Source organism: Ahaetulla prasina, chromosome 2, assembly GCF_028640845.1.
Source record: "Ahaetulla prasina isolate Xishuangbanna chromosome 2, ASM2864084v1, whole genome shotgun sequence".
NCBI lineage: Eukaryota > Metazoa > Chordata > Lepidosauria > Squamata > Colubridae > Ahaetulla > Ahaetulla prasina.
In genome coordinates, this window is record NC_080540.1 from 230131068 (window position 1) to 230153246 (window position 22179).

General features: G+C 39.6%; 1 protein-coding gene across 1 annotated transcript in view; it reads right to left on the reverse strand.

Annotated features, from left to right (window-relative positions):
- Window positions 1-21717, reverse strand: part of KLF9 (KLF transcription factor 9) — a 32000-nt gene extending 10283 nt beyond the window's left edge. The window contains exon 1 of the mRNA XM_058165597.1: window positions 21191-21717. Coding sequence (XP_058021580.1) covers window positions 21191-21713 — 523 coding nt within the window. The 5' untranslated portion in view covers window positions 21714-21717. The remainder of the gene's footprint in view (window positions 1-21190) is intronic.
- Between the last annotated feature and the right edge of the window lie 462 nt (window positions 21718-22179).

Here is a 22179-nt window from a genome sequence, read left to right on the forward strand (position 1 = left end):
GGATTATGATTTCAGTGAAACAATAGAAGGTTCTGCTTTTCCAGAAGGAGATGGGAGAAAGGGACAGAGTAATGAATTAATTAATTCATATTGATATACATTTAGAGGGAATGTAAAAGTAGAGGGAAAAGTATCATCCTATTCCTAGCCCTAACCCCAATCCTGACCATAATCCTAACTTGGCAAATATACAGTAGTTATTGCACTTATTCAAAAAACCTCCCATCTAACTGTACCTTCAAGCAAATGTTAAAAATTAAAGTGACCTAGATAAATTCATGAACCTAAGACAATATCAAAATGTCCTTTGCAACATACTCTGATGATTAAAAAAAAGTCCTCCTTCTGAACTTCTCAAATATACATCCATTAAAATCCAAGTTCTACTCTGATTATGACCGATATCGATGCTAATATCACTGTTATCCCAAATATTCCAAGAGAAATAGATGCACTGATAAAGGAGAATATTTGTAGCTCACGAGTTGAAATGAACGGTCCTTGGTGTTCTCTGAGCTTCTTGTAGACAGTTCATTGCCCAAACTAGGTAACATTATCAGTGCACTGATGATGTTACCCAATTTGGTAATGAAATATCTACAAGAAAACCACCAAGCCCAGCGAGCATCAAGGACCCCTCAGAAATAGATGTCATTAGGAACATCATTCCCCATCCCCGTGGGTGTAAAAATGTAATATGGAAACCATGCTCACCCACAATCCTCTATGGACGTCCAAGATTCAGATAAAGGAATTACAGTTTTAGGAACATTTTTGATACGACTAGGAATTCCATAAAATGTATCAACCCAAATTCACTTGATGTCCCAATTAGCCTGATGGATAGAATTCCAGCTGCACTCGTAGTTCATCTTCTACTAAGAGAAAATAAAGGTAATGAGGAAAGAAGGGACAGTGTAGAAAAAACACTGTGATAGAACATTCTGACCAACAGCTCTAGAAAAGGCAGAGGAAATTTTTTAAAAAATGTAGCTATAGGATTATGATTCTGAATAGGAGTAAAACACATTCAAGCCCAAGCCCAAAATACATTTATTTCTCAGTATCAAGATAAACATGGGCTTTAATCAAAATGTGACAGCTGATTTCAGCCACTACTAGTCACTTCTACATTACTCAAGGGAGCTGGGGAAAATCATTGACCAAAGAGAGCTATTGCTGCTTTAAACTTGTCTATCTTGTGCTTGCTGTTTGCCTTGAATCTATCCTCTTGGCAATGATCCTCACAGATTAAGGACACGTATCCTGGAGGCCTCTAAAAGCAAAGTGGAGAGGCAGAATAAAACATAGCTGTGAACAAAAACAGGAATGTCCTATGCAGCAGCCATTTTGTCACACAAGCTTAGTGTGTGAGCTTCAGAGCAAGACCATGCTAGAAAGGAGATTTTAAGCCTTTACTGTCCCACAACACAACAATCTTATTACAAGTGTATTGGTTTCATTTGTAGTATTTTAATCCCAATGCATGGTAGAAGATTATTTATTATATTTGATCAATTTTTTCCCCTATCAATCACAAATTCCGCAGTCCCCACCCCCCTCCCGGTAATCTATCCTTAACTTGATCTTTCAGGTCCTCCAACCATGCACCCATTGCCACTTGATGCTGTTGTCCTCCTCTCCTCTTTCCTAGAAATTAGATTCTTCTCCAGAGAGATAGGTCTTTCCCAATGTGTCTGAAATAGGATAATTTAACCCTGGTCATTTGTGCCTGACTGAGAGGAATTATGTTAGACAGACTGGCAGACATATAAAAAATTACAGGATATTCCTGAGAGCTTCCAGTGAGGTTCATGTGAACCAGTGGTGAAATCTGAACTGGTTTACTACCGGTTCACTGGTTGTGCATGTGCGCTGTGCGCATGCAGTGCGCACCACACCAAATGCAAGGTGCGCGCAGGCAGGGCACACCAAAAGGAGGCATGGGGTAAGTAGAACAGGGGGTCAGCTATGGCGTACAATCTTTTTTTTTTTACTTTTAAAAGCATTTTTTTACAACTTATTCAGCCGAATAGGTTGTAAAAAATGCTTTTAAAAGTAAAAAAAAAGGGTCCGATGATAAGGCAGCTCAGCTGTGATCATCAGAGTGCCTTTTTTTACCTTTTAAAAGCATTTTTGAAAAGAAACGGCAAGCGGGGAAGCAGACAACCTAGCATTGGATGGGCATGGATGGGCATGGGCGGGGGGCCCAGAGATGGGCGAGGGGCCCAGGGATTTTTGCTTGGTTCTCTGAACCACTCACCGGATCGGCCAATCTGGTTCGAACCAGGAGCATTTCACCCCTGATGTGAACTAAAGATCCCCAAAGAAGGGGGACAGTATATGGCAGAGATTGCCAAACAGATTTTATTTATGTATTTATTTATATCCCAACTTTATTGTGGGATATAACTCAAGGCGGTGAACATATCCAACACACCTTCCTCCTCCTGTTTTCTGCACAACAACAACCCTGTGAGATGAGTTGTTGTTGTGACTGGCCCAAGGTCACCCAGCTGGCTTTTATTCATAAACTCATGGTCTCCCACTTTCCAGCAAGGGGGCCTTAATTACTAGACCAAACCGGCTTTCTTGGCAGAGGTCAGGCAATAGAAGCCTTTCCAGACAAAGGAAAGACAGTGAGAATGTGTGTTTGTTTTCTGAACGGTTGCTCCTCATGAGTAGAATGCAGGAACTGAAGTTTTTGGAACTGGTTTTTGGCTGGGAGTTGAGGGAATTCAATGAAATCCATAGTCTATTATATAGACACAAAGTACAGTCGCCTCATTTCTTAATCACTTTTGGATGTAATTAATTTATAGCTAAATACAGATAAGACTCCACTTTATTTTTAATCTCATTTTCACTATTTTTTTAAATAACTCAAGGCAGTGCACCAGCAGTGGGTTTCAATTTCAGCCGCTACTGGTTGTGGGCACATGCACACTCACACATGCAATGCTTCTGCACATGCACAGAGACGTCTGGGCGGATGGGTGGAGCCTTCCAGCAGAGCATCCCAGCGCCACCACTACCGGTTTGCCCAATCCGGGGCGAACCGGTAGCAACCCACCACTGCAGTGAATTTAGCTAATACTCCTTCCTCCTTTTGTTTTCTCCACAACAGCCAAGGTGAGTTGGGCTGAGAGAGAGTGACTGGGTCAAAATCACCTTCAGTGATTTATAATTCTTTTCAGATTACAAAGGAATAAAGAAAGGAAGGAGTTTTAAGGATTTATAGTTTTTGTCAAAAAGCTTAACAAGAACCTGATCCAAGAAAGTTTAAAACAGATAAAGGGGACAGTTATTTTAAAAGTTATTTTTAGTGAAAGTATTTTTAAATAAATTGGGATTAAATTAGACAAATGAACCAGACCTTCATGAGGATATTTTCTGTTTACTATTGAAAAGTGCAGACAATTAGTGGATTTTGCAAAATAAGAAGAAAAGATAATTTGAGCCAGACTTAACGGGATGGGTAGCTACAGAGATGGGGATATGGACTTTGATGTAGATTGGAACTCTGGGGTGCCATTAGAAGTAAAATTATTCAAAGCAGTAAAACATTTTTTAAAAAATAGGGGGTGCGAGACAGGTAAGAAACCTTGCCTTTTCTCTCTTTCTTGTTTGAGACACTTTCCTTTTTGAATTACAATATTACACTGACAACCAAAACAGGTGTGAGAATGGCGGGCAAGAGAGGTTTGCTAGAGCAACTTGTAGAGAAAAGAATTATACCAGATTTAGTTCAGCAAATGCTTGAGGAATTGGGAAATAAATTAGCAGAATCACTTGATTCTAAACTAACAAACTCATCTGATATCAAATTAACATATTTTGAAAAAAGAATGGATAAAAGACTTGTAAAGATTAAAACAGGAGCTTTTAAAAAGTTAAGATGATGGAAACCTCTGTTAAACAATTGTCTGGAGAGGTAAATCTTAATGACAAAGTGGAAATTTTAGAGAGTAAAATAGAAGTTACAGGAACCTGGAAAGAGAACTAGATAAACTAGTTCTAGACTATACTGACAGCCACTTGGAAGGAATTTTGATTGAGATTTAGAGTAATCCCAGAGAATTTTGATGAAGTTAATTAAACAAAAGATCATTAAAGCCTTGGCAAAATTTTCTGGATTGGGAAGAGAAAGACAGAGTCAAAAACTGATAAAATACATAAATTCCAGATTTGTAAGAACAAGGGATGTTTTAGTGCACTTTGTCAAGAAGACAACAAGATATCAGGTGTTTCAGCAGCATTTTAATACTAGATTGAAGACTGAGAATACAAATATCATGTTCTGAAATAAATTCCTGTTAAGAATTTTATGTAAGGGAGGGTTTGTTTTTTTTTACTGAGAGATTAGATTAAAGCAGAAAAGGGACAAATTGGAATGTGTGATTTTTTTACTTTGGAACAACAGAGGTCTTGACTGGATTCCATTCAAAAGATGAGGGAACTTTTAGAAAAATAAAATTGGAATCGGAAGAGTTCCAAATGGAGGTATCAAAGGAGATTACATAAAAAATCCAACAGATGCAATAAGAAATTGAAAGACGTGATACTGATCTCTGATAGATTTTTTTTAAACTTTTGGCTTGATGATGGATCATAAATACTTAATGTGGAACATAAATGGAGTAAATGCTCCTCAAAAGAGAGAAAAAAATCATTATTTGAAAACAATTAAAAGATATAATTTGTATCAATGTTGTATACATGCTAACAAAAATACATAAAATATTTAATTCATAAAAATTTGGATGAATTTATTTTTGCAAAGGAATTGTTTTGCATATAAATCTCCAACTAAAACCAAAATCTGAATCGATTAATGGTAGATTTGCTAATGGAACTTAGTTTAGATGGAGCTAGATTTTGATACTGGGAATCGATGTTTCAGATTACTTCATAAGAAACATATGGAGACTTTTATAGTTTTTTCCTATGAAAATTGGTGGTTGATGAGGGATTGTAATGGAATAATCTCCCTACAAATGGACAGAACCTCTGAAAAAAAAAGGATTACTCAACAAATTACCAAAAGTGTTTTGACTTGGTGGACAATTTAGAGCTGGTTCATATATGAAGACAGAAAAATGGCAATTCAAAAGAATTTACTCACATTTCTTAAAAACATAGGTCTTTTTCAAGAATAAACATGATTTGGATTTCAAAGGATTTGGCCACTGAGATTTCTAAAATAAAGATATTACCAAAGACTTTTTTGGATCATAATCCAATTTTGTAATTTTGATTTACAAAAGAAAATCTAATTCTTTTAAATGAAGTCTCAAGAAAAGTTGTTATCTAAAGAAGCAATAATGAAATATTGTAAAAAGAAACCAAAATAATTATTAAAAATAATTCAGTTAAGAGCACTGATTTACGAATGGATTGGGTGCAAGTAAAGGTTTTATTAGAGGTCATAGCAGTGATCTTAAAAGAACAGTCAAGAGAAATCACAACCTATTTTAGATGAAATCAAGAGAAAAGAAGAATTAAAGAATTATCTGGAGAAGACAAGTATTTTTCAACAAATTAAGTTTCTACAATGGTAATTATCTATGTTAACTGTAAGAGAAATGGGGGGGAAATGAATTATGCAAAACAAAAGAAAATGACTTTACAAATATACCAGGAAAGTGACTAGCGTAAATTATGAAAAGAAAAAGAAAAGAAAATGGTGTTGAAATTATGAGGGGGAAATATTATATTAATGGACAATGAGACTATATAAAAATCATTTCATCAATATTATTGTAATTTGTACAAAGGAAGTGAAATCTCTCTAGAGAAAATAGATGAATATCTAAAGAAACAAAATTTACTCAGGACTATAGAATAAAGACAGATTACAAATGGACCTGTAATACTAAGGGAAGTTTCTGAAGCTCTAAAAAAGATTAAACTAGGAAAGATTCCTGGACCAGACAGATTATCAGGTTCTTATTATAAATATTTTAAGGATGAACTTTTACAACCTTTACAAAACATGATTAACTTTACCCTACAGGGAGGAAGGATAGTTGGAAAGAGGTGGATATAACATTAACATCCAAAGGACAAGAAAGCTAAGGCTCACAATGAACAAAGGCTAGCGACAAAAGCAAAAAATAACAAAAAAAGCTTCTTCCAACATGTTAAAAACAAGAAAAAAGTCAAGGAAACAATTGGCCCATTGCTGGGAGAAAGTGGCAAGAAGATGACAAGCAACAGGGAGAAAGCAGATCTACTTAACTCATATTTTGCATCTGTCTTTACACAAAAGGAAAAAACAATCCAACCTATCAAAAAGAGCACTACAAAAAACAGATTAGAAACACAAGTTAAAATAGGGAAGAAAATGGTAAGTGAACACCTGTCTACCCTAGACAGTTCAAATCACCAGGACCGGATGGATTACACCCCAAGGTTCTGAAGGAACTGGCAGACGTGATCTCAGAACCACTGAACTATATCTTTCAAAGATCCTGGAGCACAGGGGAGCTGTGTAGTTCCCATCTTCAAAAAAGGAAAAAAAACAGATCCAGGAAACTACAGACCTATCAGTCTGACCTCAATACCGGGGAAGATTCTGGAAAAGATAATCAAGCAACGAATCACCGAACACCTAGAAGCAAACAAAGTAATAACCAAAAGCCAACATGGGTTTGTCAAAAACAGATCATGCCAGACTAATCTTATCGCATTCTTTGACAAAATGACAAAATTAGTAGACCAGAGGAATGCTGTCGATATAATTTACTTGGACTTCAGTAAAGCATTTGATAAAGTAGACCATAACCTACTACTAGATAAAGTAGAAAAATGTGGGTTAGACAGCACCACCACCAGATGGATTCGTAACTGGCTGACCAACCGCACTCAACGTGTAGTCCTCAACGGAACTACATCCACATGGAGGGAAGTATGCAGTGGAGTACCCCAAGGCTCTGTTTTAGGCCCAGTACTCTTCAACATCTTCATCAATGACTTGGACGAGGGATAGATGGGGAACTCATCAAATTTGCAGATGACACCAAGCTGGCAGGAATAGCCAACACTCCAGAAGATAGGCTCAAGTTACAGAAAGATCTTGACAGACTTGCACATTGGGCGCTATCTAACAAAATGAAATTCAACAGTGAAAAAAGTAAGGTTCTACATTTAGGCCGAAAAAACAAAATGCACCAGTACCGTATATGTGGTACCTTGCTCAATAGTAGTACCTGTGAGAGGGATCTTGGAGTCCTAGTGGATAACCATTTAGATATGAGCCAGCATTGTGCAGCAGCTGTTAAAAAAGCCAACACAGTTCTGGGCTGCATAAACAGAGGGATAGAATCAAGATCACGTGAAGTGTTAGTGCCACTTTATAATGCCTTGGTAAGGCCACACTTGGAATATTGCATCCAGTTTTGGTCGCCACGATGTAAAAAATATGTTGAGACTCTAGAAAGAGTGCAGAGAAGAGCAACAAAGATGATTAGGGGACTGGAGGCTAAAACATATGAAGAACGGTTGCAGGAACTGGGTATGTCTAGTTTAACAAAAAGAAGGACTAGGGGAGACATGATAGCTGTGTTCCAATATCTCAGGGGCTGCCACAAAGAAGAGGGAGTCGGGCTGTTCTCCAAAGCACCTGAGGGTAGAACAAGAAGCAATGGGTGGAAACTGATCAAAGAAAGAAGCAACTTAGAACTAAGGAGAAATTTCCTGACAGTTAGAACAATTAACAAGTGGAACGACTTGCCTTCAGAAGTTGTGAATGCTCCAACACTGGAAATTTTTAAGAAAATGTTGGATAACCATCTGACTGAGATGGTGTAGGGTTTCCTGCCTGGGCAGGGGGTTGGACTAGAAGGCCTCCAAGGTCCCTTCCAACTCTGATGTTATGTTATATGACTTTAACAAGACATTATGGACTATTTAACAATAACTACTGTACAAGTTGTTCACAACAATCGTGACTGACAGACGAAAAATATTTCTGCAAGAATATATTCATAAGGAACATTGTGGGTTTTACCATAAAAAAAAAAGGACAATGTCGAAATGTATTAGACATTTTGGAATACTTGGAACAACATAATTAAAACATGCCACTGATGATCTAAGAAACAGAAAAGGCCTTTGACAATCTGAATGGGGCTTTCTTGTTTAAGATTATAGAAGGTATAAATTTTGGAAAGAACTTCATAAAACAAAGATAAGACCAATCTACACTTCAGAGAAAACAAAAATAATTGTTAAAAGAGATTTAACAAAATGCTGTGAGATATAACAATGAATAGGGATGGCCTCTCCTCCTTTTGTGGAAGTAAAAATTTTAAAAGAAACTTTTTAATTTAAGGGCTGTTGCAAATGAACTAGTATTGGTTCTGGAAATTCTTTTAAAGGGAATAGAAATGGGCAAATTGAAAACATTTTGTGCATTGGGAGCCTTTAATGTTAATAAACAGAAGATTATTTGGATATCATAAAGACAAATATGAAATGCATGTTATTTTAAAATAATTATGTTAAGATATAGAATGAAGTTAAAATACATGTTAAGATGGGATAAAATTGCCATTGCTGGGAACAACTTTTGGGATGATAATGAATGTCTCACCTAGACTGATGGTTTTATTTTAGATAATACCTGTTTTGACAAGTAATTTAAAGAGTTTCAGAATACATCTAAATCTGTGCAGCAGGGAAAAAAATCTGCTAAGTTTTTACTGTTTAATTTCCATTGTGAAATATAAAGTGTTACAAGATGCAAAGGATACTCTCAGCTCAACCTTCCTTCACAGGTTGTTATTGTGGGAAACTAGGAGGAAGAAGTATTATGATGTATATCCACACTAGGAGTTATTTATTAAAAATAATAAAGTCAAGATGGATGGATGCATGGATGGATCGATGGAAGGAAGACTGCATTTGCCTGATTTGAAATTCTATTTTGCAGTTTCGTTTGGGTGCTATAGAGAAACAGAAGCTTTTGGGAGATTTGAGTGGCATAGATATTTGTGATATAACAAGTCAAGGTCAGTGTAGATTTTAAAAAAATATGTTAGACATTCCATATTGAGAATATAGAATAGATACAAACCCATGTTGTGCCTGAAAATACCTCAGAGGCTCTTAGGGCAAGAAGCATTTCACAGAGGAGAAATAATAAGCAAACACAAATGGCCAACTTATCATGAGATATTGGAATTTTATCAAGGGGAATATAAAATAAAATCAAGGGTAAAACTAGTGACAGAGAAATATAAGTATCAATGATTCTCTTATTTATAATTATTAGATTTAAACTAGATAAAATAATGTATGGATTTGAACTTTCTGAGTGTCGAATAGAATTGTAAAGAAATGATGAATATGTAATTGCTAAAAATGTATAGGTTGTTCTTGAAATCTGAAAGAGGAGAACAACATGTGAAAGATTATATGATAAAGTGGGATAAAAATTTTGGTTGTAATATGGTGATGAAAAAAGGAGGGAAATATGTGGCTTATACGTTAAGATTCACAGGATCTTAACATTACTATACATTGCATAGACTTTTCCGTTGGGACTGGTAGATAAACAGTTGGAAAAAATTCATGGATTTTATTTTTGTATATGATAACTGCAGCAAGATTATTTTATGTGCAGAGATGGAAAGATTCGGCACGGCACACAATGGAAGAATGATTGTTGAAAACGATGAAACTTGCTGAGATGGCTGAATTGACTTTTTTGATCAGAGAAAAGACAATATCTACATTTATTGCTGACTGGAAACCATATTAAACAGAAAACAATGAACTTCATGATTTATGGTTTTGATGATTAAACAGAATAGATTATAGAAAGAGAGTTATGCTATAACTATATAGTAAGAGCTAATATATATGGTAACTGCTATAAAAATAATCAGAAACTTTGTATCTTTTTCCTTCCTTTTCTATTTTTTTTTAACCTTTTCTCTCTCTTGGACTTCTCTTTGATTTCTTTCCCTTTTTTCTTTTTCTTTTTTCTTACTTTACATTAACTCGTTTTTATATTGGTTTATGCATTTGTATTGTTGTGTGTATATACGTTTATATAAAGTTACTGGGTCATCCCATTTTTGCAGCTCTCCAATTCCACACCTCCATGTATTTTTAAAAACAGAACTGCACAATGGAGAGGGGGTTCCTTTTCTGGCGGAGTGCTTTGATGAGTCTTTTTACAGAGAGCATGTTTTGTACTTTAGCGTTTCTTTGCATTCAGAACTATGATGGAACTCCTTTTTTCATTCTTCATGCTTTCCACTGAAATTTTAATCCTAATCAGTTTCTGGATCTTAACACTTAGCAATTGCGTTTCTGCAAGAGAAGAGATTCTGTAGATCTAAAGCAACTTCTAAAAATGACCTGGCCCAGCTCCTCTTAGCCCCACTTAATTGGCAGAAAAGTATAGTACCAACAGCAATGGGTGGGATTTCAGATAATGATTGGCCTGAAGAATGAAAATATATCCTTGCTTATTCTTGCACTTGAAACAAAACATCTATTCATATCAAGAGACCCTAAATCAAGTTAAATCCAGGGATTTATAATTTCACATTGGCTACTGGATTTGGTTTGCAAAAATCCAAACAGTCACTAGATGTAGAATTTTCTGGTTTATGGCTGCCACTAGATGCTCTAACTTAAATCTGATAGGTCTATTCAAAGGCTGTTACAGTTAGCTAGACCAGTGGCCCCCAACCTTTTGGGCACCAGGGGACCGGTTCCATGGAGACAGATTTTTCTGTGGACCAGAGGGGGCGTGATTTTGCATGCTGTTGCATCCCACAGACAGGGCTCCACTTATTTGTGTGGCCTGGTTTCTAGCATACTGTGGACCGAGGTTGGGGACCCCTGGGCTAGACTACACTCCCAATTAATTAGAAGCACAGACCCCAATTGCTAGGAAATAATATACAGGCCTTGCCCTTCCCTCCCCTCTCCTTACAGCCCGTTCTGAAAATAGAGGATGTTGATTCAGAAAGTCTTTGTTTGGGTTCAGGAGACTTCTTATAGCTCTCTAACTAGAACAATCTTCAGATATCCAACATCTGCGTGGAGACTACAGTTCTGGGATTGGTGTGTAGTTGTGCATTTGAAAAACTGTGAGAGAATTTCCCACCAGATTGAAACTTTAAAAAGGAAACTCTGGAACATTGGCCATGTTGACTAAGAATTCAGGGAGTTTTGTACCCAACATATTAGAAAGCTGCCAAGTTCAAACATTTTAGAGTGTTCTTTTTTTGGGTCATCTGGGTTCCACAGAATTAAGGGGGAGGGAAATTCTTTGAAAGGGGCTAATGGTGGGGTGGAGACCTTGAACTCAGCCATCCAATCCTGTTCTTCCCCTCAAACTTGCTAAGTCACCAGCTTTCGCAAGCTGGGTTTGTCAGAAGCTCCACCTCTCTTGGTCAGGAGTTCCAGGAACTATTCTTTTTTAACAAACAGGTTCTGCAGCCTGAAAAAAAATGAAAAACCATGGTCTAGAATTTCTCTTTTAAATCTCTAAATTCTTTTATACTTTCTTAAGTGAAAGGAAATAAACACACACATACAAACAGAGGCACATTCACTTTTTTTTTTAAGATTCACACTCAAGACATAATAGTTCAGTATGGTTGTTAAGGGAAAAAAATGGAAGTAATAGAAAATACAAAAAATAATAATACTTCACATGACACTGACAGAGACTTAGGTTTGTGCAGTTGTGTAGACCTGCTCCCACTGAGTTTTATGACAGAAGGGATGGTACAGCTGGCTCCTCCGAGGGAAAAAGCCCCTTATCACCAGCTTCAGGGAGTTATCAGACTGGACAGAGTAAAGCCCAGCCTCTCCTGAGAAGGTCTTGGAGAAATGCTCAGAGTGGCTTGCTAACAAGATGGCATGTTAATTACATGGCAGAGATATAGCTATGTCTATACAACCATAACATACAATGCCACAGCAAATCACAGAGAAGAGAAAGGACAGAGGAAAAACTATTATTCAGAGTCTCGATTCCCCCTTCTTAAAAGTACAGTAATGCATCTCTGAGCAGCCTTAAACCTGCTCCTATCACAGAGTTTAAAAGGAAGGTTTGACCCACGATGCATGCTGAGCCTTGAGTCAATGCTCAGATAATGCTTGTTAAAACTCCCCTTCTGGGTTGGTAAGATCCACACCAAAGTGCTACATTCCACCCACTGCAAGGAAAAGCAAAGTTAAGGCCACATTCAAGAGGTTGAGAACTTGGAAAATGAAAGGTAGCCAAAATAACATTAGCTTTGCCATTCCAAATGTACTCTGCGTATAGTAGAAAATTCAACAAATTCAACAGATGAATCTCATTGGTCAGCTCCACATCAACATCATGGCACTCAACCCCTCCTCAACATTTTCCACATATGGCACTGAAATTACAGCACTGAATATTGCCTGTAACAACCTCCAAAGCAGCCCCCACCCCCAAAAAAGGTGAATCTGCAAAAACATTCACAAGGCTGTGAACTGCTTCACAGTGCTTAAGTTTGTTTTGCTGCATCAGAATGGATCTCTGTTTCAAGTTGCCAATCTGCTTTGATAGAGTCATCTGTTCGAAGCTTCCTCAGATCAAAGATTACCTTCGGAGGATTTGAACAGCCCTAATTTAACAGCACAATTATTTTTGGAATGTCGATTTTATCTGGTTGCTCAATAAGAGAGAAGGCTAAAGCCTTCTATAATTTTTGATTAAGAAGATAGAAAAGAGAATTTGTGTTTTTAAATATTAAAGGGGTAATCAAATCCACTCAAATACACATTCTTTGACCCTAGGCCAAAGCAGGAGACAGACAATAAAACAGTCATAGTTCATACTTAAGCCCATTGATATGTATGGCTCATCTGCGTTCTAAGGAAAAACAATGTTTCATTGTTGAATGGCAGAATTTTGCAACTCCCGTAGTTCTCTTTAGAGACCCTGGACTGCCAGGAAAAAGTTATGTAAAACTGCTCAGGGTGACCCGATCGGTGATACGAAGAAATTATAGATTCCTCCCTCTTCCTGCTTCTTCGTAGAACTGGAAGTCAAACTCGCCATCTGGCAACAACTGGCAGTATGTACTTGCCAAGCTTCGCATTGCTGGCACCATTCGGGAAGTTCATTTTAGAAAGGAATCTTTAATGCTAGTCTTGGAATGAACACAGATCTAGGAAACTTTAAAAGGAATTTCCCATCCTCATTTATTACTGACCTCACTAAGGCAAGATCTCTCTGAATGATTTGAAAAGCTTTTTTCCCCCAGCTCTCTCACTACCTGGGCTGAGTTGCCACTTGTGAGATAAGCTGCCAACACCCTTTGTCTGTTGATTGATTGTGTCTACTCTGCTTTCTATGCCTTTCTCAGCCTGCCCACAAGCTCTTCACAGTATACCAAAAAGAAAAAAGAAAAAGAAAACATACCCTCAACCTATGGCACCACTAGATAACAGAAAGAAGTGAATACTGATAAATTGGAAGGCTCTGAAAAAGTAAGACTCCACTCCAAGAAGATATTTAACAGGGTTTTTAATGGCTATTCACCACAGAGATCTACATTCTGAGGCCATCTACTCTTTAAGTCAGAGGTCTTCAAACTTGGCAGCTTTAAGACTTGTGAACTTCAACGCCCAGAATTCTCCAGCCAGCTGGCTGGAGAATTCTGGGAGTTGAAGTCCACAAGTCTTAAAGCTGCCAAGTTTGAAGACCTCTGCTTTAAGTGATGGGGACATTCTCCTATCATGGATTCTCTTGGGGTCTCTCCCCAGTTGAGAAAAGATTTGTAAATTAAATGGACACTCTACCCCACCCATGTGATTCTGGGTTTTTTTATGTTGGGAATATAATTTGTAGCAGCTCTTTGGGGACAGATAGTGTGGGAACCACTTGGAAAAAAACACAAGATTGTAAAGAGGGACTTTTATGAAGCAAGTACTGACTCCATAAATACCATATTTTTCGGACTGTAAGATGCACCGGAGTATAAGACACACCTTAGTTTTTGGGGAGGAAAATAAGAAAAAGTTGATTGGTGGGTGGATGGCCTCCCGGAATACCCCTAATCAGCTGTTCTCAGAGGTGAACTTTAGCAACAGGTTTGTTGGTTATGAGCTCTGTGCCATGTTGTGTTTTTTTTGGCAGCCTCTGAAACATCCCTTTAAGAGGCTTTTTTCAGCTTCTGAAACTTCGTTATTGAAGCTTTTTTTTCAGCCTCTGAAAGCTCCCTTTAAGAGGGTTTTTTCAGCTTCTGAAATCTCCGTTTCAGAGGCTGGGCGGGGCTATATTCTGTGTATAAGATGCACCCAAATTTTTACCTTCTTTTAGGGAGTAAAAAGATGTGTCTTATACTCTGAAAAATATGGTACCCCCACAATCTTAACACTTCAACACTTATAAACAATTTGAACTACTATTTAAATATACTGCAATCTTCTTTATTTCCCAAAAAACTGGAGTCACTCATGGGTTTTTGGCAAATTCTACATTGTCCAAGCATTCGTCATTTGGCGGTTTAGTTCTCATCTTTCCCTCTTAAGCAGTAGATGTTCCAGAATTGTCTAGAAGCTATTAAGTTTCCATGGGCTAAACCAAAGTATCAGCAATGATCTGTCAGGTATCTTTTTCCATTTTCTTAAAAAAGTACTGTTTTATTTGGGTATTTCACAACAATTTTACTTTTTCATTTCTCTTCTGGCATCAATTGTCCCAAACACTTAACTTCCTAGACCTAATCTTAGGACTGGGAATGCCACTATTCAAAAACATCCGGATACTTCAAAGTCAGCTGGTAGCAACCTGCAAAGCTTCCTTTTGCTCCACATAAGTGATTTTTTTTAAAAAATCAGTTTGTTATAAACATGTATAGTTAGAAAAGCATAAAGGAACTATACGTAGTCCTTGACTTATGACCACAATTGAGCCCAATATTTACATTGGTGAGACATGTGTTAAGTGAATTTTGCCCCATTTTACAATCCTTCTTGCCACAGCTGTTAAGTGAATCACTGCAGTGGTTAAGTCAGTAACATGATTGTTAAGCAAATCTGGCTTCCCCATTGACTTTGCTTGTCAGAAGGTCACAAAGGGTGATCACGTGACTCCAGGATGCTGCACCCGTCATAAATGTGAATTATTATTATTATTATTTTTTTTGCATTTATATCCCGCCCTTCTCCGAAGACTCAGGGCGGCTTACACTATGTCAAACAATAGTCATCATCCATTTATATATTATATACAAAGTCAACTTATTGTCCCCAACAATCTGGGTCCTCATTTTACCTACCTTATAACGGATGGAAGGCTGAGTCGACCTTGGGCCTGGTGGGACTTGAACCTGCAGTAATTGCAGGCAGCTGCTGTTAATAACAGACTGCATTAGTCTGTTGAGCCACCAGAGGCCCTAGCCATTCAATTGCCAAGCATCTGAATTTTGATCATGTGATCATGGGGATGCTGCAATGGTCATAAATGTGAAAAAGGGTCATAAGTCACTTTATTCAGTGCCGTTGTAACTTTAAAGGTCACTAAATGAACTGTTGCAAGTCGAGGACTATCTGCAGGGGCGTTAAGGGAAAAATGCATTCAGATGCACAATGCAGGAAGTTATGTTGGAAAGATCGCACTTAGAAAGAACAAAGTTGCTCTTCATTTTTTTCATAATGCTCTGTGGACAAGCTGTCTATTTAGGCAGCAAGAATAGAAGACAAGCTCTGAAGATTATTTCAGTTTGGATAGTAGCTAGATATGGTATTTATCTGTCCATATAGGAAACATGCATTAATGCTGGAATTATGCTTTTTTTTGGTTGTTAAAATTTTTTGAAATTGGATCCCATTGCTCATTTCTTTTTCAGACTAGGAAGAAAACAGGTCCATAATGGAGAGAAACAAGTATGATGTAGGTTGATGTCCTGAATCAGGAAAAAAGTTACATTGGTTGAGTCCGAACCAAATGATAAAAGTGTCTTATTTCAAGTAGGTGGCAAGATGGAAGCATCAGATAATAAGAACCGTAATGTAGTAATCCAGGAGATTTCTTAGTAAGTAGCTAATTATTTGGCCACCTGGGGAAGTCCCCAAGGGCAGAGGGAGGAATTTCCTCATGTGTGTTGTATATCAACAGATCCGGCATTTGGAGAATGTCCACGGCTAGCAATTAAAGTTACTAGCTTTGATGTCAAAGGATGAAGCTGATGGATAAGCCTGGCTCTTGTCATTCACTGCTTCCTTTCAAAATGGGCATTTTCCTTGCTTAGGTTGGACTATGTCGGCACTCTATTTCATGGAAAGAAACATTTGTCTCTTCAAAACATTAATGTGAATAAATTTTAATCCGTTTTATGGGACTAAAGTATTGCAGTAGGCAATACAATCATTGCCTACATGAATAGTAAATTGAAATCAGGAATTAAACATACATTATCTACATGAGAGTCAAAGGGAGCAAAAGAGTAATAATACCTGCCTTAATGATAGAAATTGTTTTTTTTTTAAATTTTTCCAAAGGAAAGATTTCCTGACATGCTAGTTATCTCATGTAGTCATTGCATCTACCAGATTATGCAGGTAGTCCTTGACTTAAAACAGTTCATTTAGTGACCATTCAGAGTTACAACGGCACTGAAAAAAATGACTTCTGACCATTTTTCACACTTATGACCATTGCAGCATCTCCATGGTCATGTGCTTGAAAACTGATGCACATTTACGATGTTTGCAGTGTCCCAGGATCATGTGATCACCTTCTGTGATCTTCTGTCCAGCAGAGTCAATGGGGAAACCAGATTCACTTAACAACGATGTTATTAATTTAAAAACTGCAGTGATTCACTTAACAAATGTGGCAAGAAAAGTCATAAAATGGGACAAACTCATTTAACAAATGTTTTATTTAGCAACATAAATTTTGGGCTCTGTTGTGGACATAACTTGAGGACTACCTGCACTGAAATCTGTCCATTTATATCATGTATCTCTCGCCATGAATAAAATGTTGGGGCCATAATATGGACAACGCAATGCCATGGAATTAGGACTAGTATGCAATTAAAGTAAATAATTTACTAACACCCAACCCCCATATGGAGATTCCCATACACACATGATAAACTATGCTTTGTTTCTTGTAATTGTCCCAGGTGCCTCTAAAAAGCATATCTTTTACATTGCCTATAAAAACTCTGCAAGAAAAACAGAGCTTGAGAGTGTGTTTAATTCTTCATGATCAGGCTTAGAAAGCAAAGCATCTGTCTGTTCTTAGTTTCACATCCCAGCTAACCCAAATCTTCCACAGCCTACGTGAAAACATTCAGCACAACTCGCATGCATTGTTGGTGCAATAGGATTTTGGTGGCTCCGCACTTCTGAGGTCCCTATAGATAGTGCCAAAACCATCATGATAATCCCCGCATTACTTAGTTTAGCCAGTCCTCTCCACCCCACCCCTCTCTGGCACCTTCTTTCTCTGAAGCCTGCCAGGTTGGTGAGAGCCATTTTGTCAATGTGTTTCTAAGGCAAGGCTCAAAGTGCACAACATGCACCTTATGCGTACAGCCTTACCAGGGAAAATATGGTTTTAATAATATTGGTAAAGAAAACGCTAAAAAGGTACAACATATAAGATAGAAGAAAACAGCCAAAAAATGCCTCCAGAGAGATGCGGAGTGAACAAAAGAGAAACGGGCTCTCAGTCTGCTTGTATTCAATGTTTATTTGCTTCAGCCATAATCATCCCGTATCTTAGTCCAAGAGAGTGGTGGAAAAATCTTTGGCACTTCAGAGGTGGTTATAATAGTCCTAATCAGCAGAGACAATGATAAGGAATGCTGGAATTATAAATTAGCAACCAGTTGAGATCCATCATCATGATCTATTTACAGATAGTCCTCATTTAACAACTGCTTCATCTAGTGACCATTCGCAATTATGGTGATGAAAAAATAACTTTATGACCGGTCCTCACATACAGACCTTTGTAGGTCTGTAAAGCATAGAAAAACTAAAGTAAAAACGTGAGCACATGTGAGGTTTCACTTAATGACCAAGTTGCCAGTTCCAATTGTAGTTGGAGCTAAAGGAGGAATACCTGTGTATATCATTGAATTATATTTTCTCTACAAGTAACATGAATTCTGATCCCTACATATGATGATAGGGATTTGATAGGCCAAGGGAACTAGTGTTTCAGAGACAAAACACTGAAGTTTCTAGTTAAATTATAAACCTGTTTCTTGCAAATAACTCAGTGATGCAATACAAACTCAAAGCAAAACAGGGATTATTTCTTAATTTCCATCCCAAATTTCTCCGCCCTTCAGTTGATAGTAAATGGTTTGCTGTTCTCTGAACTAGCTCCTTGATGGAAAAGCCTTGAATTCACAAGCATAGGAAAACATGGAAGGTCAATAAATACTACTACTAATTTGATACTATTAATTTGTAGAATCGTCACTGTCAGTCACAATACTCAGAATATTGTATAGATGTTGATATCAGGGAACTATAACCAGTGATAGGAAAAGGGAAATTTTAATGTTATTTCTATAATGTAGACCTTTGGGTTAGCTGAGTATTGAGCCATATGGCTTCCTTTTCCGAAGTCCTACCTTTAATCTTATTACTGAGAAGAAACAAATGTAAGGACTTGCTTCATTAGAATGATTAGAAAATGATCGGCATTTCCTATGTGTAGGATATTACTGGGGCATTCTCAGCAATTGATCTGGCTTTACAAATTATTTAGTATTTCTGCCATGCTACAGAAAAGAGCTGATGCTCATATTCTCTTTCCTTCCTGTGTTATGGGTTTTAGCCACAGGAATCACTGCTGAATGACACACGACACTCCTTTTCCTGTGCATTTTCCATTCTGCAGTTTACGATGCCCGTTGTGTGAACAGGAAAATAGAGTTGAGAATCTCTCCCACACATCATCCAGGAATACTCCACCATAGACATTCAGCCAAATCTAGTTTGCCCCTCTTCCTTAGAGGGGCAAACTAATGTACCTAATGTGGACATCAATAGTACCATGACCGGCTTCCTATACTGAAGATTTACTCCTTCTCAAGTCAATTTTTAAAAAAATGTATGACGGGGAAAATAATCTATAAAAAAAATGCTAAGGATTACGGACTTCCGTTTTGCTTTCCCAGCAACTATCCCATCTCCATGCAAGGCACTTTAAGCCTTACATGCATCACATATTCGTCATAAGAAAGAAATCAAATCCATTCTTATACTATCTGACCAACGTTTTTCTTCAGCTCCTAACTCACATGACCTAATCTAGGTCACAAAAAAACTGTTTCACAGATCATTTGGATTGAGGAACAACTTGCAACATTGAGTCTTGTTACTCTGTCTGGTTTTCAAATAGCAGGAACAGAACACAAATAGAAAAACACATATTCACAAGTGAATGCTGCTTATTTCCCAAGATGGTATTGAAATTCCTTACCATGTTGCTTGTGCTTTCAACAAGCCGTTTATCAGACCATACAACTATTGCCTGGATTATTTTTGTTCCCTGCCAAAGGAAACCCCAAATAACATACAATCTGACCACCCCAAGACCATGCTCCTTGTGTTGGAAATGGAATGCCACTCTATAATCACATGACCAACAAAAAAGGCAAGCTAAAGTTGTGATGTGTGTTTTGCCAATGAGGCACCATAAATATATGTAGCCCCATGTGTCATCTTCAAAGCTTACTAATCACCTCATGTTTGATCACAGATGCTGCCAACACACCCACATACAACAACTGGGTACAATGCACTTTGGTGGAAAAGATGGCATTCATTTCCCCCAATCATTTCGTCTTTCAAAGAAGCTCACTTTAAATATCCTAATCAGCGTTTATCTTTAAACATATTCGCCAAGTGCTAGGAATGCACTTTCCGGTGTCTGCAAGACAGTACCAGATGTACTAAGAAACAGAATTATAACCCGTTATAATGTGCTGGGGTCTGAACCAAGAATAAGCAAACATACCCTCAGAAGAAGCAACTTACTGATGATGCACTCAACAAGTTCAAAGCCCACAAAAGGAGGCAATTAGGCAACGCATGACGCAAGTGTCTCAAACGAAGACAGCTGCCATGTTACTGAAGACTGAATGAAAATAACAAATTTCTCTTTTTAAAAAAATAGTGGTGTCACATGCATTTGGACATCATTAAACAAAACTGTCCCAAAACATGGACCTTAGGGCCTTCTGCTTTTGCTGCCATTATTCTTTCCCGCCCCTTGTGTTTGACATCCCAAGGCAATGAAAACCAACAAGCGTCCACGTGGGAGACCTCATGAGAATTGGAAAAATACGTCATCAATCCACGACAGCCGCCAAACCCCGCCACGCCCAGGTGGAGTTCATGGAATCCAGAGGTGCCAAAGAAGCTAAGCCAGGCCTAGCATTAAAAAAATGTCTATTCTAAGGCAGTAGCCAAATAAAACATTAAGTTAGCTCCCAGTCTACAATTTCAGGAGAATCCTAACCCAGTTGTTGAGCAGCTTTTGATTGATAAGAGAAAACCTTAAAGGGAGGGCCCTCAAGCAAACACAAAATAGGAGGAAACCCTCAAATCAACTTCACCCATGCAGCCCCCCTGACCCCTCCTCCAACATCCTTTAGAGATTGAGATGAGGGCTTTAGAAGGGAACAGCTCCTCTACTGGCCGCGATCGGCTTGGTGTAAGGCAAGCGATCTATAGAACAGGGGGAAGACACGAAAGATCCCGGAGGGGGTCATCCACTCCCAACACCCTCATCTCCTCCATCCATCCATCCATCCATCCATCCACCCATCCTCAGCATTTTGACGCGTCATTTGCAGTAACACCCTATGCCCAAACGCACGCAGCCTGCACCAGAGCGAGCTCGGGAAGAGAGAAGGCAAAGCAGGGACGGGCAAGGCAGGAAGAGCGGCGCTAAGGCAACCGCGGCATTTTAAGGAGGGTTCAACTGAGGACAACCGACATACTTGAAGGAGGGGGAGGAAAAGCGAGCTGCCGCCGCGGCCGCCGCGACAGAAGAGCTGGGCTCGGCTCCCCTTCCTCGTACTAAACCCCTTGCCTTTTGCAAACACGTTCGACTCCCGGGCCGTCCCCACCCGCCCGCCCGCCCGCCGGCGCCCCTCCACTCCCCCGCCCCTCCCCCGCCGTTCACCTGAGTGCCGCCGCTCACCTGTGTGGACCCGGTAGTGGGCTTTGAGGTGGGAGGACTTGCCGTACACTTTGCCACAGCCGATGTAGGGGCACTTGTGTCTCTTTTCCGCGGCCAGCTTGCCTTTGACCGGTCCACCGCCGTGCAGGAGGGCCAGGGCGCCGGGCCCTCTGGCAGCCTCCTGGCCCTCGGCCGGGCTGTGGGAAGGGCTCGATCCCGATTCGGTGGTCACGTCGCTGTCGGAGCCGATGTCCTCGTCGGGGCTTTCCACGCTGTCGCTGCAGATGGAAGGGGCGGGGAGGGCTCTGTATTTGTTCAAGTCCAGCAAGCTCTTGGCGATGGTCACCAGCGTGCAATAATCCTTCCAGGCGTCCCGGGGGTCGTTCATTTCCTTGGTCACGACGGCAGCAGCGGCGGCGGCTTCCTCCTCGGGCATCTTCAGGACCTCGGCTTCGCGGGTCACGTCCGGCGGTGCCACGGAGCGGTTGGAAATGGAGACCAAGCACTGGGCAGCCACGAAGTCCATGTAAGCCACCGCTGACATTTTGCAGGCGACCGTCGGGCCCCCCGAGGTAATAATTTCAGAGGGGGAGGGGCAGGGCGAGGGCCCCGGGGCAAAACTTCTTCCGCGCTGCCTGCCTGTAACCGCCGCCGCCGCCGCCCTCTTGCCCTCCGAGGGCCGGGTAAGTAGGTGGGGTGGCGGTGTGACGAGCGCCGGGCGGGTGGGTCGCCTTCCTTCAGGTTGCGGATCGCGGGTGGAGGTGGGGTGGGTGGGGTGCCGTTGCAGCCAGGAGGGATCCACTGCCGGGGCTCGGCGTTTACATAACCACGATCATGCGGGATTCCCAGCCAGGAGAACCACCACTAGCCTACCTTTTGACCCTCGGTCGCTGTCGCTTCCCGCGCCCCCTCTCCACCGACGCCGGACAACTCCAGATCGGTGATGCGTCGCGCGTGGGTCGTGTACCCCCGGACCCGCTTCTGTGGCTAGACACTGATAAGGCTCCCTT